We start from the raw sequence: 15245 nt of genomic DNA, 5'->3' as shown, positions 1-15245 counted from the left end.
AGAGATAATGGGCCCAAGGAACAGTTTCTGACAAAGCCTGAGCTAGCGGGGGCCACTTCTGATGCTAAGCGGCCCGTCTTTCTTCTGAAGATCGTCACTGGAAGCTTGTGTAACTGGTGACAAGTCGGAAGACCTAGCACCTAAGGCGACAGGCTTTAGCAGTGTTCCACCTCAACATCACAGGGAGCTGAGCCTTTCTCAAACCTGCTCCCAAGACGACCATTTCACAGCAGGAGGAGGCCGAACCGCTATTATTATTCCTTTGCCTTTTCAGGGATTGCGACAACACGGTGAGAAGAGCATATCTTTCCGCCAGCATAAATACTTCATGAATGTCTTTCTGTAAACCTTCCCATCAGGGCGAACTGCTCTCCAGAGCAACTGCCCGCTCCACTGTAGCTGGTGGGCACTGGAACCCCCCAAATAATTCTGTGACTGGATTTGCCAGGGAAAATGTAAAACAGACGGAATCTAATTCAGGCATTACCACGAGTGCCTGTGGTGGGCCCAGGCATGCATCTCTTTCCTGTGTTTGATGTGACTAATAACTCAGATTAATCAATTTCCCTGGGAGTGAGATGGGGGAGAGGGGCGGTCGGGAGAGAGAGGGGCAGGGGGGAGAGAGAGACGGATGGAACCAGTGTCCCTGCCTTGCACACCACCACACAGGCAGCACTTTGAAAAGGTGCCCTTCCAGGTGATGGTCATGACGGACCAGAGGAGAGACTTGGGGACCAGAGACGCGCATGCTGCCACGGACTCCGTCTTCCCAGGCCCTCTTATCTCGCCACTATCAGCGGCAGCGCCATGCGGGGTCCTCACCCCCTGCAGAGCTCTGAAATGTCACACTAATCATGTTATACAGAATGAAACGGTAAAATAAAACTGATGATAACGAAGGAAACCACCATCTACTGAGTGAGGTGCTGAGCAAGGCCCTGTCTATAACATCGTATTTAACCTCACAATGACCCCGTTTTATAAGATAACGAAGATGGGGAAGGAGGGGAGAAGTGCCCAAAGTCACGATGCTAACAGACGGGAGAGGCGGGTCCCAGCCCAGGCCAGGCCAGCTCGCAGACAAAGCTGTGCCCAAAGCTGCTCTTAAGACACATTCTCCCCAGGGTGAGAACACTCCCTTTGGAGCAAAAAAGGAAAGATCCCAAAACAGAGTATTCAGTGATATGAGGAACACAACAGTGATATAAAGTATTCTGCTTTTCAGGTAGGTGATGGGGAGGAGAAGAATGCACGTTCGTATTTGTATTAACGCTGTAAGGACAGAGAAGAAAACTAACAGAGGTGGGAGGAGACAAGGCAGAGCAGGATTAATGGTATAGGATGGAGATATTAATATCTGAACCGTGTGAATGCCTTACCTATGGGAGAAATATGCCTTTTTAAAGTTTTTCATAGAAGAATATTCCACCCAGGGCTAACTGTGGTTATGGAGGAATGCCCTCATGATTGGCATGTGGGAGTTATCAGGTTGCTAAAGTGCTCACACTGTTAGAATCTGTTATTGACAAAAGACAAAATTCTGCTGTGTTATTTTAACATATCTATCTTATCTCACTGTGAGGGGGGGTGGTTCCCCAGTGGCTCAGTGGTAAAGAATCTGCCTGTCAGTGCAGGAGACACGGGTTCGATCTCTGGGTCAGGAAGATCTCCTGGAGCAGGAAATGGCAACTCACTCCAATATTCTTGCCTGGGAAATCCCATGGACAGAAGAGCCTGGTGGGCTACAGGCGATGGGGGTCACAAGAGAGACATCTGTCTCACTACAGCTTCTCGGATCAAATGAGGAGCCACTCAGCGTTTAGGACACTGGAAGACAGCAGAGCCCCCGTGACCGAGAAATAAACACGTACCAGGTCCGGGCTTTGTGCCAGGGGCTGTGGGGCACTGCACTGGGGGCAGTGCCCTAATTCTCATCACCACCAGCATAAACTGGGAACGCTTACCCCCACTCAACAGATAAATCACTGCTAACTGAGAGTCAGCAAGGTTACGTAAGCAGCAAAGTCAGGATCTGAACTGCAATCTCTCTGGCCGCAAGTTCAAGGCCCTTCCCGATCCACAGAGTGCTTATCCAGGCAGATGCGTCGCAAAGCAACCCCTCACCACCCTGTGGGAACGTTCGCCTTACCTTGGTCACGTTCAGCCCCTTGTCGTTCCAGCTGTTTCCGTAGCTTCTCATTCGTTTTAATAGATTCCTCTAAACGTTTTCTCAAACTTCGAATTTCTTGTATATGTTCCATCAATAAGTCTACAGGAAGGAGGGTATTTTTAATTTAAAGTCTGAAGCCCCCAAAGAACTGAATAATTGATGGACTATGCAGTGATCCTGAATTTCTAAGAAACACCGGCTGTGTTAAGAGCGTCCTCCCCAGGCATGGGGGCGCTGAGCTGCTGCCCACAGCCCACAGCCTGGCTGTGAAGACTCTCTGCAGCGCTCCATGACGAAGACACTTTACATCACATGGAAAAATTACACTTCATGCAATTTTAATGCTAACACTAATACAGCCTTTTATTCTTCCAAATATCAAATATTAATTTAAAATCTTCCTTTTGGTGAAACTAAAAGATTGCTTTCAAGTTTGCCTGAATTGCTGAAGAGTTGATTAAGCCACTTTCATAACAAATTCAGATATTTTTGAGACTAATTCTTTGAAAGGACTATATTAACCATTTATCACTTATTAATTTAAGACTTAAAAATAAGGCAAAACAATAACCCCAATACTAGTGAGAATGTTTAAGAAGAGCTCTCTCAAGAAGTATATCCTCTTAGTGTGGGTATAAATGTATATGACTCTGGGGACCATTTTATTAATAATCATTAGAGAGGTTCTTTATCTTTTACCAAATAATTCTATTTTCAACAATCTATCTAAAGAGATCACCAGAGATGCTGACGATCATTTACCAGAATGTATGGAAATGTTCATCTTAGCACTTTTTATAATAGTCAGAATTGAAAATAACTCAAATTATTAAATAAACTGCATTATATCCCTTATGATACAGTACTACACAGCCATTAAAATTATATTTTGAAGACCATAAAATCTGATGGGAAAATATAGATGCAAAATGGGTTATTCGGCATAATCACAACTCTGTTTAAAAACTTGCAGACAGGGAAGATATATATATATATATGCAAAAGAAGGAACTCCATCTAAATATTAACAGAGGTTGCCTTTAGGTGGTAGATCTTAGGCTTCTCAAAACTTTTATATTATATCTTAACATAATATTTAATAATGTATAAAAATTTAAATTTCTGAATTTTCTAAAATGAGGATGCATTATTTTCTCAGCCTCTGTCGCGTCTCACTTTAAGAAAGAATGAAGAAAGCGACGTTCCAGTCCAAAGGTAGGTCTCTAGAATTAGTGTTTACAGCGTAATCACATTAAGTATCCAAGGGCAAAACTAATGCCTTTAATTCATCAATTAGGGTATACTCAGCATGTCTTGGTAATGTTTGCTTTAAAACATTATACTAATGTTACGACCCAGTTTTAATCCCTCCAAAATGACTTTCATTTACAAGTAGCACAATGTTACAGATCTTTTCCTAATTAAATAGTAATTCTGCCATGAATTTGAATGTTTATGAGATGACTTAATTCCCAGATCTTCAGCTATCTCCTATGAATGCCAGAAGCGTGGCAAGTCATTTGGCGGGCTGAGGACTCTGCCGCAGTACACTGGGCTCTCACGGCACCACACCTCCACTCCTGCCTTGCTGCCCCCCAAATCTCTCGGCAACCAGTCAGGTCCGAGTGAGTCAGGAACTTATCTTCCTTGCTGGTTTATCCATGCCACACGCTGCCAGCTTCTGGGGCAAAAACACTCAGCAGTGATCGGCAGAAAATATCTTCTGAGTCTGGCTAGAAGCTGGCCTCATCGCTTGTGCTTAAGGACACATTCCCAGGCGAACTGGACACCACTTGTTAATTATGCAGCCTTAACTGGGCCGAAGGCAATACTATACTTGTCTTAACAACACTGGGGAAAATTATCTGTCCCTCTTACAATAATACCCTTCTGACAAATGCTGACTCTTTAAAACCCATCCTGCAAGAAGCAAGCACCAAAAACAACAGTATACATAGCTTCTGCCAAGCAGTCCCAGTTCACAGAATCTAGGTCAAGAAAGTGTCCCGAAATAAGGGGAACGCTTCATGTTCAAAGACATTCCCCGCAGCACTTTTCACAATTGTGAAATTTTAGAAAATGACTTAAATGTTCAGCAACAGGGGAACAAAAGGAAAACGGCAGTTTAGCCGTTCAGCGGACGACTGCAAAGCCCCTGAAAATGATGTTATGCAATGTGTCGGAAACCTCACGATACAAAGCCGAGCGAAAAAAGCACAAGTGCGAAATTATCCCTCTGCTCGATTGCGAACGTGGCAAAAAGGAAAAGGGACGCAGAGACAGGAGAGAAACAGACGCCAGGAAGCTGACTGTGGGGTAATTCGGACCGCTCCAGAGAGCACTGTCCGCGTTCAGGAAAGTGCCTGAAAACCCACTCGAGAAGCCCAAGGTCATGGGTCCTCAGGAGGAACAAGGGGTGGAAGAGATACCTGAACGGCGCTACACTGGAAATAAACCAAGGCTGGCGTGGCGGAGTAGGTGGAAGGTGAAAACAAGAGGGGCAGGCTGGGAGAGGAAGAGGAAGTGCCTGGTGCCACCTTCGTGGGCGAATTTTAAAGAAGAGAGATCACAGATATGCCAGTGGCAAGGATCAGGCTTGCTGCCCTGTAAACCCCACCCTCTCTGGGCCCCACAGCATCAGCTCCTCCCACAAAGATTCTGAGGAGGGATCTCGGGCAGGAGGAGGGCACTAGGGACAGGGAAACAATTTACGATCTGACTTAAGTCGAAAGGCAGATGGTGCGGCCAGAAATCACAGAAAAACCAAGAGCAGAAACTCACAAACTGCAGTTACACAGTCAGAAATCCAGAGGAAACATGTCCAGGTGACTGGTCACTGGAGGAGCGCAGCTGGCACCTGAGTTGGCCCAAACCTGTGTCCGTCGTGCTCTAGGTTTGTTTCCAAGCTGTGTTCCTCCAGGCCCTGAGTATCCTACTGGAAGTCTCAGAGGCAACCACTGGGGGTAAAGGCCCTACTCCCCTGGAAAATTTTACCTTTTATATAGTTCATATATCTCTTATATAATCAGTTTCATCTGAAAAATAAAAAAGGGTAGGGGGGGATTTCTGTTGCCAGGAAAAGGTTTTAAAGTTTTGAAACCCTTGTTCTACATGATCAGGTGTCAACAAAGAGCTTTTAGCAGGGAAGCGTCTGATTTGTTCTCTGGGTCCATCCTGGGCACCTTGCAAAGACGCTGCTGGAAATGTGAGGGACCAGAGATGTCAGCTGAGGTCCAGAGTCTAGAGCAAGGGTCAGGAAACGCGGACGCCTGCCTCAAAGCCGCCCCCACCTGTCTTAAAGGTAACTACAGTTATTCTGGAACATACCCACACTCATTCACCTACGCATTTTCTACGGCTGCTTTCTGCTGCAAGAGCACAACGGAGTCACTGCAACACAGCACATGTGCTCTGCAAAGCCTATAATACATACTACTGGCTTTTTACTGGGGAAGATCTATCTGTTCGGGTCTGAACAATCCCTGGAACTTATGATGAATAGTAAGCCCTACCCGAGGCCCAGCAGGAGATACCAGGACTGATGTAAGGGGAGCTCAGGGTGGGCGGCCTCAGGAGGATGATTCCGCCAGCTGAGCCCACAGCTCCATGGTCAGAGGCAGGGCAAAGGGCTGACCAAAAGGTCAAAGGTCACACTAAAGAGAAACACAGCAGATTTATCAAATTCAAAAATCTCCAAACAGAGGCTGAGGTACTTTCGGGCACCCGTACAATTCAAACCAACGGTCTTAAAGCGACATCGCCTCGGGAAGAGCTTGAGAGAAATAACAGGAAATTGACCAGACCGGGAACCGATCTGTGACTTCAGTGCTTTCCAGACCCCGCCACTGCCAGATAAGTGAGCAAAGGGCAAGTCATCAAAAAACAGGGGCGACTTTTTCCTAATCTCCAGCACCTTCAACAACCACAGGTTTCTCCATCGATAAACGATGTCTGAACGACCGGCTCAGGCCCTCCTGGGACGTCCTCTCACCCAGTAACCACTCAGACGCCGCTAAACTCTCCTCCACTACCAAGGCAGGAGGGTGAATGACCGTTAGAACCGGAAGTCTCAGCTGGGTTTACGACGCTTGGGAAAGCACAGCTTACCTTGTGAAAAGTTGTTTGCCAGGCCCGACGCCTTCTCGGCCTCGCTGTCTTGCTTCTGGTCTTCTGAGGAGCAGGACTTCTCAGACAGTCCACAGTCGGATGCCGCACGACAAGCCGAGGGCGCGGGAGACTCGGGGAGGGCGTGCTGGTGTGTGAAGCTGTCTTCTTCAGTCCTTGACCATCGGGATTGAAAGAGAAACCGTGTTCCACACTAAGACCCCACAACCAGGATAGGAACACTGGCCCTTTATCATTTACCTATATTTGTGACCTTGGTCTTTTCGCAGCCCTAGAACATTTTTTAGCAAAGACATTCTAAAAACAAACCAAAAAGAGGCTCAGTGGGCTCGACTTGGAGTCAGTGAAGTAGGGGGACCCACTGCCTGGCTGGCAGGGGAGGGCCCTGAGAGAGGCCGCTCCGTACCAGGCGTTTCACACACTCTGTCCTCGCTGGGAGGACCATCCACAGGCAGAGCTGGGAGTCAGTGGGACATCAGAACCTCGCCCGCTTGTACGCGGCAGGGCAACCATCTGAACCCTCATCTGGCTGGTTCCAAGCCCCCAGGAGAATGTGGAGGGCGGGGACAACCCAAACCCACAGGTGGACTTGTGGGTCTACAAATCTCAAAACCCTCGTGGTCCCCAAGCTGGTTCCAATATCACCATTCAGGCAACCAACTGGTCATTAACCTGCGTTTCCCAAGGGCCACCTCTGCCAGGAGGAGAAACACCCTGAACTTCGTGAGAAGCCCATGTGAATCCCCGTTATAAATAAGCGCCTTAATTTAAGCTCTTTTTTCTCCCACTTTTTCCTATTACTTCGTGTCTCATTATTCACGAGCTCAGACAGGAGCAAAGGACTCCAAAGCGGCAACACATTCATTAACAGGTGAGCACCAGATGCAACTTCGCTCAGACAGCGTGATGGGTGCTCAGGCTCGCTGCCGCCTTGCAAAGGGAGGAAGGGGCCGAGGGCACCCGTTTAATTAGCTTAGGAGTGACCCATGCGAGTGCTAAGCCTGCAGCTGAAGATGGGAGAACAGAAGGGACAGAAGCAAGCCTGTCAGAGATGAGACGGGCGGCCGAGGAGGGCCAGCGAGCCTCCCTGCCTTCTCCCAGCCCGTTCTCCAGTCAACCACGGCTGGTTTTCAGATCGCCAAGTCTGCTCCTGTCTAGTCCCAGCCTGCCCTCCTTCGGAGACACCCCTCTTCCTGTAAACAGGGTCTGGGCTCTTAATTCAGGATGTGAGGACCAGGCCCCCCAACCCTGCCCCGCCCGCCTCCCCAGCTCCATGCACTGCCCACCAGCCACGTGGCTCCAAGAGGCCACATCTACACCTCAAGGGTGGACATGCTCCCAAAAGCCTCCCCCAAGCCTCACCCTTCAGATCTCAGCTAAGACAGCTCTAGCAGGGAGGTCCTTACTGCCCCCTCCACAGCGTGCCGGCGGGACGAGACCCATTATCATCAGGGTGGAAGTGGAAGGTCGGACTGGGAGGAGTGTTTCCTCTAACCTTACTGCAGCCCTGATTGAAATGTGCTCCAGTGATCTGTGCCGCGTCCCTGCCTGCTCCCTCTAACGATGCTGGTTGCCTTCACGATGCCAAGAAAATCTAAAACGCTGCATCCCAGACCGGTCTCTATTTCTTTATTTCAGCCCCAGGGATCCAAAGGGTCACAGCTCCCAAGAGGAGCGAAACATCAATAGCGTTAACAACAGTGAGAACCTTGAACAAGTTAACAAAGGAAGGCACGACCTTGATGTTTCCAGTTGGCCACAGAGGCAAGCTAAGGGTGGAAACGATCCACTTACACCACGAACACTTTTAAAAATTCCAATCACATGCCAGAAAGCTGGGGCCGGAGCAGGTGTACAGATATCTAAGACAGTCTTTGCCCTCAAAAGGCGAGAGGGAATGACAAGAATCATCCAGGTGCGGGAGTAACAGACTCGAGTTCAAACCCCAGAGCTGCCTCTCCTTGACACATGCGCGACTCCGACGCCTCGGGCGCCTCATCCTAAACTGGGAACAAGAATGCTCACCTTGTAGGGTCAGAAACAACGACACGGGTGCCAAGGGCAGCAGCGGGCACACGCTAACACCTGCTGCCTCCTTGCCTCTTTCAGGGAGTCCTCGAAACCACATGGCAAGCGCTGCAGCAACACGCCCAGCGCTACGAGAAGGGCCAGTGACCCTGGGGTGAGGGCAGAGAGGCGAGGGGGTCGGGATTTCAAATCATAGGAGGAAGGCAGGGCCCACTGCCTGGGCACTTGCACGCTCTGGAGAACAACCAACAGTCAGACTTAAGGCTGCAGCGCGGGGCCCACGATGGAAGGACAGATGGGCCAGGCGCAAGCCTGGAACTCACGCTCCAAGGACTCGAGCCAACAGAAGGAATGCGACATCCGAGTCAGATCGCCTGAGTGCAACGCCAAGAGCAGCGTCACACGCTGCAGGGAGGCTGCGGGACACCCCGCCTCAACTCCTGGTTTTGTGCGGCCGGTGTCCGCTTCCTAGGCGTTTCTGCTTTATTCCCCAGATGCAGGAAACTAACCGGACAGGAGGGAGCCCAGACTGCCGAACGCGGGCAGACAGAGCTGACCCGCCGCCGCTTCTTACCCGGTGCACACTCACCTCTCTCTCGCTTCTCTCTGGGTTTTCTTTTCCGCTTCAGCTGAATCTCCTAGAAGCAGAAACAACACCGAGAAGGGAAACATTAAAAGAGAAGAAGTGCTCCCTAATAATCCCTTGCTCGTCCATTTGCAGAGGCACTATCCCATTGGTTTAAACACTCCCCTGCAACGGCCCTGGGTATTTAAAGTGGATTACCAAGCATACCACTCAGACTATAGACCCCAGCTCCAGTTCCATAGGAAGGTGACAGGACTGAACCCAGAAAGCAATCACAAAGGCACGGCTGGATACAGGCTCTTCTTCCTTCCCTACGATTCTGATTCCAGCAGAAGACGGGCCTGTTGCAGGAGACAGCGAACAGAACCCAGAGAGAGCAGCTCACTGCCCTCCGGGTCTGAAACTCCAGAGTCCTCACCACAGACTTGCTCCTGGCTTCCCTTCTGTTCTTTCTTCCGCGCGTTCTAACACGGATGACGGTTATTGTGACTTAACCTCTCACTTTGGCCTTTATTTTCTTTTTTAGCACACTAATGGTGATTTTTTTTTTTTAACTTATCTGTTTTGGGCCGTGCCTGGTCTTGGGTGCCGCGTGAGCTTTTCTCCAGCTGCGGTGAGCAGGGGGCTGCTCCCCAGCAGCAGCAGGCGGGCTTCTCACTGCACCGGCTTCTCGTTGTGGAGCGCAGGCTCCGGGGGACCCGCGCTTCAGGAGCGGCAGCGCCCGGGCTCCGGGGCACAGGCTCCGGGGCACTCGCGCTTCAGGAGCGGCAGCGCCCGGGCTCCGGGGCACAGGCTCCGGGGGACCCGCGCTTCAGGAGCGGCAGCGCCCGGGCTCCGGGGCACAGGCTCCGGGGGACCCGCGCTTCAGGAGCTGCAGCGCCCAGGCTCCGGGGCACAGGCTCCGTAGCTGCGGCGCACAGGCTTGACTGCTCCGCGGCGTGCGCGACCCAAGTGGATTCCCTACCACTGAGCCACCAGGGAAGACCCTCACTTCGGCCTTTATTAGGAGCACTTCTCTTACCAAGTTTGCTTTAGATATGTCACTTTCAACGAGAACAGGAATATTCCCTTGGAGGTGGACGTCGACCATTTTCTGCCAGTTCCCTAGCTGACATCGAAGGCCCTCTATTTTTCATTTTATAAAAGAAACATCTTTGTGCATACAGCTGTATCTGCAGTGAAATTATCTCCTCCAGAAAGGCTCGGAGAAGCGGGATTCCCAGGAAAAGGAGGCTGTGCATGCAGCTGAAAAAGCCGCTGTCTGCAGCAGGGGGGTGACCAGAAGAAATGACAAAGGAAGAAAAAAGCAGGCTGGGGATGCAGCTGGGGACGGCGCTCTGCTGCCCTGCGCGCCACCACGCACCGCTGCAAGGAGCACGTGCGCCCACATTTCAGAAACGAACTGTACTTTTAAAGTATTTCCAAACTCTGGCAACTGCAGGCTGGGAGGAACTCTTTGAAGAAATGAATGGGTGGCCAAAGAAAAAAAACAAGCCTTCAGTAGCTGTGCTGGGAAAACGAGGCTAATCACACAGTGCCCACACGCACCATTTCCAAGACTACTCCTAAAAGGAAACGTTCTTGAACACCACGGCGTGGACGAGAAGGTCACAGGGGAGACACACACTTGTTTCTCGTCTTGCGGCTCCCTCTGCGCCCACCAGGCTGGCCTCTGGAAGCCAGCACCGCACGGGGCAGGGTGGCCTCTGGGAGCCAGCACCGCACGGGGCAGGGTGGCCTCTGGGAGCCAGCACCGCACGGGGCAGGGCGCCCAGGCTCCCAGGATGGGTCCTGCTGGCGGTTCCTTGGCAGCCACGTCTCCCTCGGGCCCCAAGACAACCCCGTGAGCCAGGGTCAGGCTTTCTGTTTCAAGGTAACGACGAGAAATCCCGGGGGTAGAATGGTTCCACCCTCCCGGTTCACACCGCATTTACTTCACCGCACGCTCAGGTAAGCCAGGGAGATGGAGACGTTCTCACAGCCGCCTGCCTACTCTGCAGGTGCCAGCCCGCCGAACAACATCACGACATGCGCTTCACAGTTACCACTGTTCTTCAGAAGTACAGGGACTTCACAGGGCAGCGTGCGCCTGCTCCAGGGCAGGCTTAGGGTGGCCCGACGGCAAACTCATCTCAAAACCAGCAGAAAACTCTGCCTGTTTCCTAACGAAGCCCACGACCACAGAAGGAGCCCACAACCGGATGCTGCCAGCAACCCCAGGTTCCCTTCTTCAGAGCAGAGACCCTTTGGGGAGCTTGTAACAACTCAACAGTTATGTTCCACTCCCTTCCCTTCCACCACAGAGTTCTTTAATGCCAAACGACAGACTGTTTTGGTGGGACTCACAGGGAGATGGCCGGTATGACGCACTGAAGTCTTGGTGCAATCTGCCTCCACGCAGGTGACAGGGTGCCATCTGTCCGGCTCTTCCAGAAGCTTAGGAAGCATGTCATGGAAAACTGCTCCCATCTCTCAGGCAAACCTCACTGCCACACCTGAGAAGCTGTAGGGAACGTGGGGGTGGAAGGGTCCCATCTTCCCACATAGAGAGACATCGAGTCACCCTGAACAAGGGAGAGAAGCAGGATGCAGCACCGGCTTGCAACGGGCGGCCCCACCTGCAGCCTCCTCTGTGCACTCACCCCTCTGTAGGCGGGCACTGGTCACCACGTAAGAAGTTACTTGGGAGAACAGTCCTCCCTAGCTCCACACCCATCGATCGTACAAGTTTAAGCTCAGACATCAGAGTCTGGCATCTCCTACGTGACCCAAACGCTTCTTCCTTTCCGTCTCACCGGTAATTCATATTAAATATTTACAGTTCTCCCAGGTTGCCTGTGCCCGACGCTAAAGACACAGATATGAATGAGCGGCCTGCCCCCAACAGGTTCACAGCTGAGTGGGGACCGTGGACCCAAAAGATGATTCCACAGCAGCAGCGTGATGAGGCACGTGGGATGCTGTGTGTGGGGGGGGGTGCCAAGCACCACCCAGCCTGGACCATCAGAGAGTTCAGAGGAGGTGACGATTGGTCTAGATCTCTGAGGCAGAGGGGAGCTGCTTTATGAAGGTAAGGAGAGGCTCAAGGGCCAGGCAGAGGGCAGATTTCAGGGCCACTCAGGAGCATGCTGTGGATACTCCACTTTATCGGATAGCCTGGCTCACAAAGCTAACCAGAGCTTGCATGACCCCCCACCCCCAACATTCGGGAAATAACCTTCCCCACCAGCCATGAATCCTCCTGATGTGGCAGGCTGAGCTCCCATGTCCTTTCCTCCCGGAAGCCTCCCCTTCAGAGTCCAGAGGTGCCCCCTCCAAGCTCACGGACGCGCGCCAGACAGAGGCGGGGGGCCTTTCACTGACGGTACCCCAGGGTCAGGTCCACACCACGTAAAAGACTCCCAGCAGCAGCATCAGATCCTGACCGGGCACTGCGTGTCTGGCCCTTTCCTAGGTCGGGAAGCCAGGACAGAGACCGCCCCCAAGCCCCTGCCCCCCAACTTCCAGGAGCTCACGCTCTGAAGAAATAAAATACGACCCCCAGAAGTCACTGCCAGCAAGGGCTGAGCTCCCTCTACTGGCCGGGCAGACGCCAGCTGCTTCAAAAATCTTGAATCCTCCCAGAGCTCTAAGAAGGCACACTACCACCCTCCTTCTTGGGTGCTAACCAGTTAAACATCAGAAAAGAAAGAGCAAGGATATGCACAAAGATTCCAATCCACTGGTCCTTTATCACAGCCCTAAACTTGAAGAGCCTAAATGTCCACCGAGTGGGGAACGATTAATTACAGCCTTCATACGAAAGAACGCTCCTCAGCCCCCGCAACTCACAATGTAGCTTAACATTTATCGTCTATAATTGAAAAAGGGCAGGCTGCAGACTGCCCTATTTCCACCCAAAATACACACACGGATAAGAAAGGTCTGGAAAGTATACACTCCAGGGTGTTCATGTTTTGCTGTATAAATAACGCAATTACAGGAATATTCGCTTATCTGTTACTCCACAATAAACGGGTACTGCTTTGCATTAATAATAAAAAAAAAAGACTAGATTTAAATTTTTTAAGAACTCATGCTATGCAACTACCTCAAACATAAAATTACTTTATGGCGGGCTCGTTTCATAATTCAGGAGCCAGACTCTTCAGATGGCAGGCCAGAAAGGCCCACCTCGGCTACATATTATTCTCTAAGAAAAAGAGCTACAGAGAGGTTCCTGAGACCCTTCTGCCTTTTGCAGATGAGAATTAAGGTCTGTGTTTGTGCTGTCTGTTAAGCCCGAAATGTTTCTGCTTCCAGAACCCACAGGAAACAAGAAATGAGATCTCCTTGGGCTTGTCAAGGTAAGTAACTAAAAAATAAATCAAGGGGAGGCGAAAGTTGAGGGCGGGCGGGCATCTGGTGCCAGAGGCAGTCTCTCTCGGCCTCCCGTTCCCGGGCAGAGGGCTGGGAGGAAGGAGAGAGACAGACAGAAAGTGGCTCAGTTCACGAAGACACAGCTCTATCTTGAGGACCCACTGTACACTCCTACAGCAAAACGGAAGCTAGCTTACTTGCAAAATCCTAGCCAGAAGACGGGATTTTGTGTAAGCTGGGAAAAGTCAAGTGTTCCTGCGCTCTGGCCCTCCAGGATCCCGAGAGCTGGTGCTGGACAATGGGCCTGTGACGTGTCTAAGGCCCTTTTTAAAAACAGAGGAAACACCACTTCCTGGGCCCAGAAGGCAAACTACCCCACGTTCTATCTCGGCATCATACTCAGCACATGGACCCTTGTGAGCTATCCTTGTGTCTGCACAAAGGCACAGGACTGCATCAAACCGAGGGTCTTCCCTATTAAGGCCGAGCTCCTCACGTAAAACCACTTGTCCTGAGAATGAAGCCCCCGGCTCCCAACAAATACAGGACTCAAGCACTCAGGACTGCAGGTGAGGCACCACAAGCTCGGTCCAAGGCCTCGCATCCGTGATTTAACTTGACCCTTATGACTCACAGAGGAAAGCCTCTGATTTGGGGCAGAGAGCAGTCACGACCTGACTCACTTTGTGATGACCTCTCTGACCACAGCAGAAACGGACCCCTTCGGGCCCAGGGTGGACGCACAGAGGCCAGGGAAGAGGGGGCCGCGCCCGCCCCAAAGAGCAGCAGGCAGCCAGCGGGAGCCGTGGCGGCAGCAAGATGGCAGGACCGGCTGATCTGGAACATGCGCCGAAGGCAGGAATCCGGAGGGGCACCTGGGGCTGGGCGGGAGAACTGGCTCAGAACGGTGTTCTCCCTGGAGGGGAGTTCCCCAAGGAGGAGGGGCCAACCGCATCCACTCTCCTCTTGGGACTGTCAGCAAGGTGTCCGTGTGTGTTTACGTGTATGCACGTATCTGCCTGGAGAGAGAGGGAGAATGATAGGCTACGCATGGCGAAACTTCATGGCAAGTGGATGGGAAACAGTGGAAATGGCTTTATTTTGGGGGCTCCAAAATCACTGCAGATGGTGACTGCAGCCTTGAAATAAAAAGACACTACTCCTTGGAAGAAAAGTTATGATCAACCTAGACAACATATTAAAAAGCAGAGATGTTACTTTGCCAACAAAGGTCCATCTAGTCAAGGCTACGGCTTTTCCAGTGGTCATGTATGGATGTGAGAGTTGGACTATAAACAAAGCTGAACGCCGAAGAATTGATGCTTTTGAACTGTGGTGTTGGAGAAGACTCCTGAGAGTCCTTTGGACTGCAAGGAGATCCAACCAGTCCATCCTAAAGGAGATCAGTCCTGAATATTCTTTGAAAGGAATGATGCTGAAGCTGAAACTCCAATGCTTCGGCCACCTGATGCAAAGAGCTGACTCATCTGAAAAGACCCTGATGCTGGAAAAGATAGAGGGTGGAAGGAGAAGGGGACGAAAGAGGATGAGATGGTTGGATGGCATCACTGACTCAATAGACATGGGTTTGGGTGGACTCTGGCAGTTGGCGATGGACAGGGAGGCCTGGAGTGCTGCAGTTCATGGGGTCACAAAGAGTCGGACACGACGGAGCGACTGAACTGAACTATGTGGAAGATGTCTGCTGTAGCCTCAAAGAAATGCAAGTTATTATTTTTGAACTGTAATGTAAGAACATCCATTAAAGTACCTAGCACATAGCAAATGTTTGGCAAAGGCTTTCTTCCATTCTCCTCAGACCGCCTCTGACGCTTAAATCGGTTTTAACCAATGAAAGTTTGGGTTTTCTTGTTTGCTTCGTTTGTTTGCTGCCCCCAGCACTTACCATCCGCGAGTCTTCACCTGCCAAACCTGGGCTTCTATCCCCTCTTGAAAATTCTGGCAACCACGTGGCCA

General features: G+C 51.0%; 1 protein-coding gene across 23 annotated transcripts in view; it reads right to left on the bottom strand.

Moving 5' to 3' along the window:
- Positions 1–15245, bottom strand: part of CDK5RAP2 (CDK5 regulatory subunit associated protein 2) — a 181388-nt gene that overhangs the window by 25569 nt on the left and 140574 nt on the right. For 18 of the 23 annotated variants that reach the window (XM_027964063.2, XM_027964061.2, XM_042242791.1 and 15 more), the window contains 3 exons: positions 8913–8961; positions 6278–6450; positions 2150–2269 (listed from right to left, as the gene is read on the bottom strand). In XM_027964063.2, coding sequence (XP_027819864.1) covers positions 2150–2269; positions 6278–6450; positions 8913–8961 — 342 coding nt within the window. The remainder of the gene's footprint in view (positions 1–2149; positions 2270–6277; positions 6451–8912; positions 8962–15245) is intronic. The other 5 variants (XM_060410796.1, XM_027964068.2, XM_042242793.1 and 2 more) reach the window with 1 other exon arrangement.

This window comes from Ovis aries, chromosome 2, assembly GCF_016772045.2.
Source record: "Ovis aries strain OAR_USU_Benz2616 breed Rambouillet chromosome 2, ARS-UI_Ramb_v3.0, whole genome shotgun sequence".
NCBI classification, from domain to species: domain Eukaryota; kingdom Metazoa; phylum Chordata; class Mammalia; order Artiodactyla; family Bovidae; genus Ovis; species Ovis aries.
The sequence above is the reverse complement of the archived record's forward strand: the minus strand, read 5'-3'. Positions and strand labels throughout refer to the sequence as shown.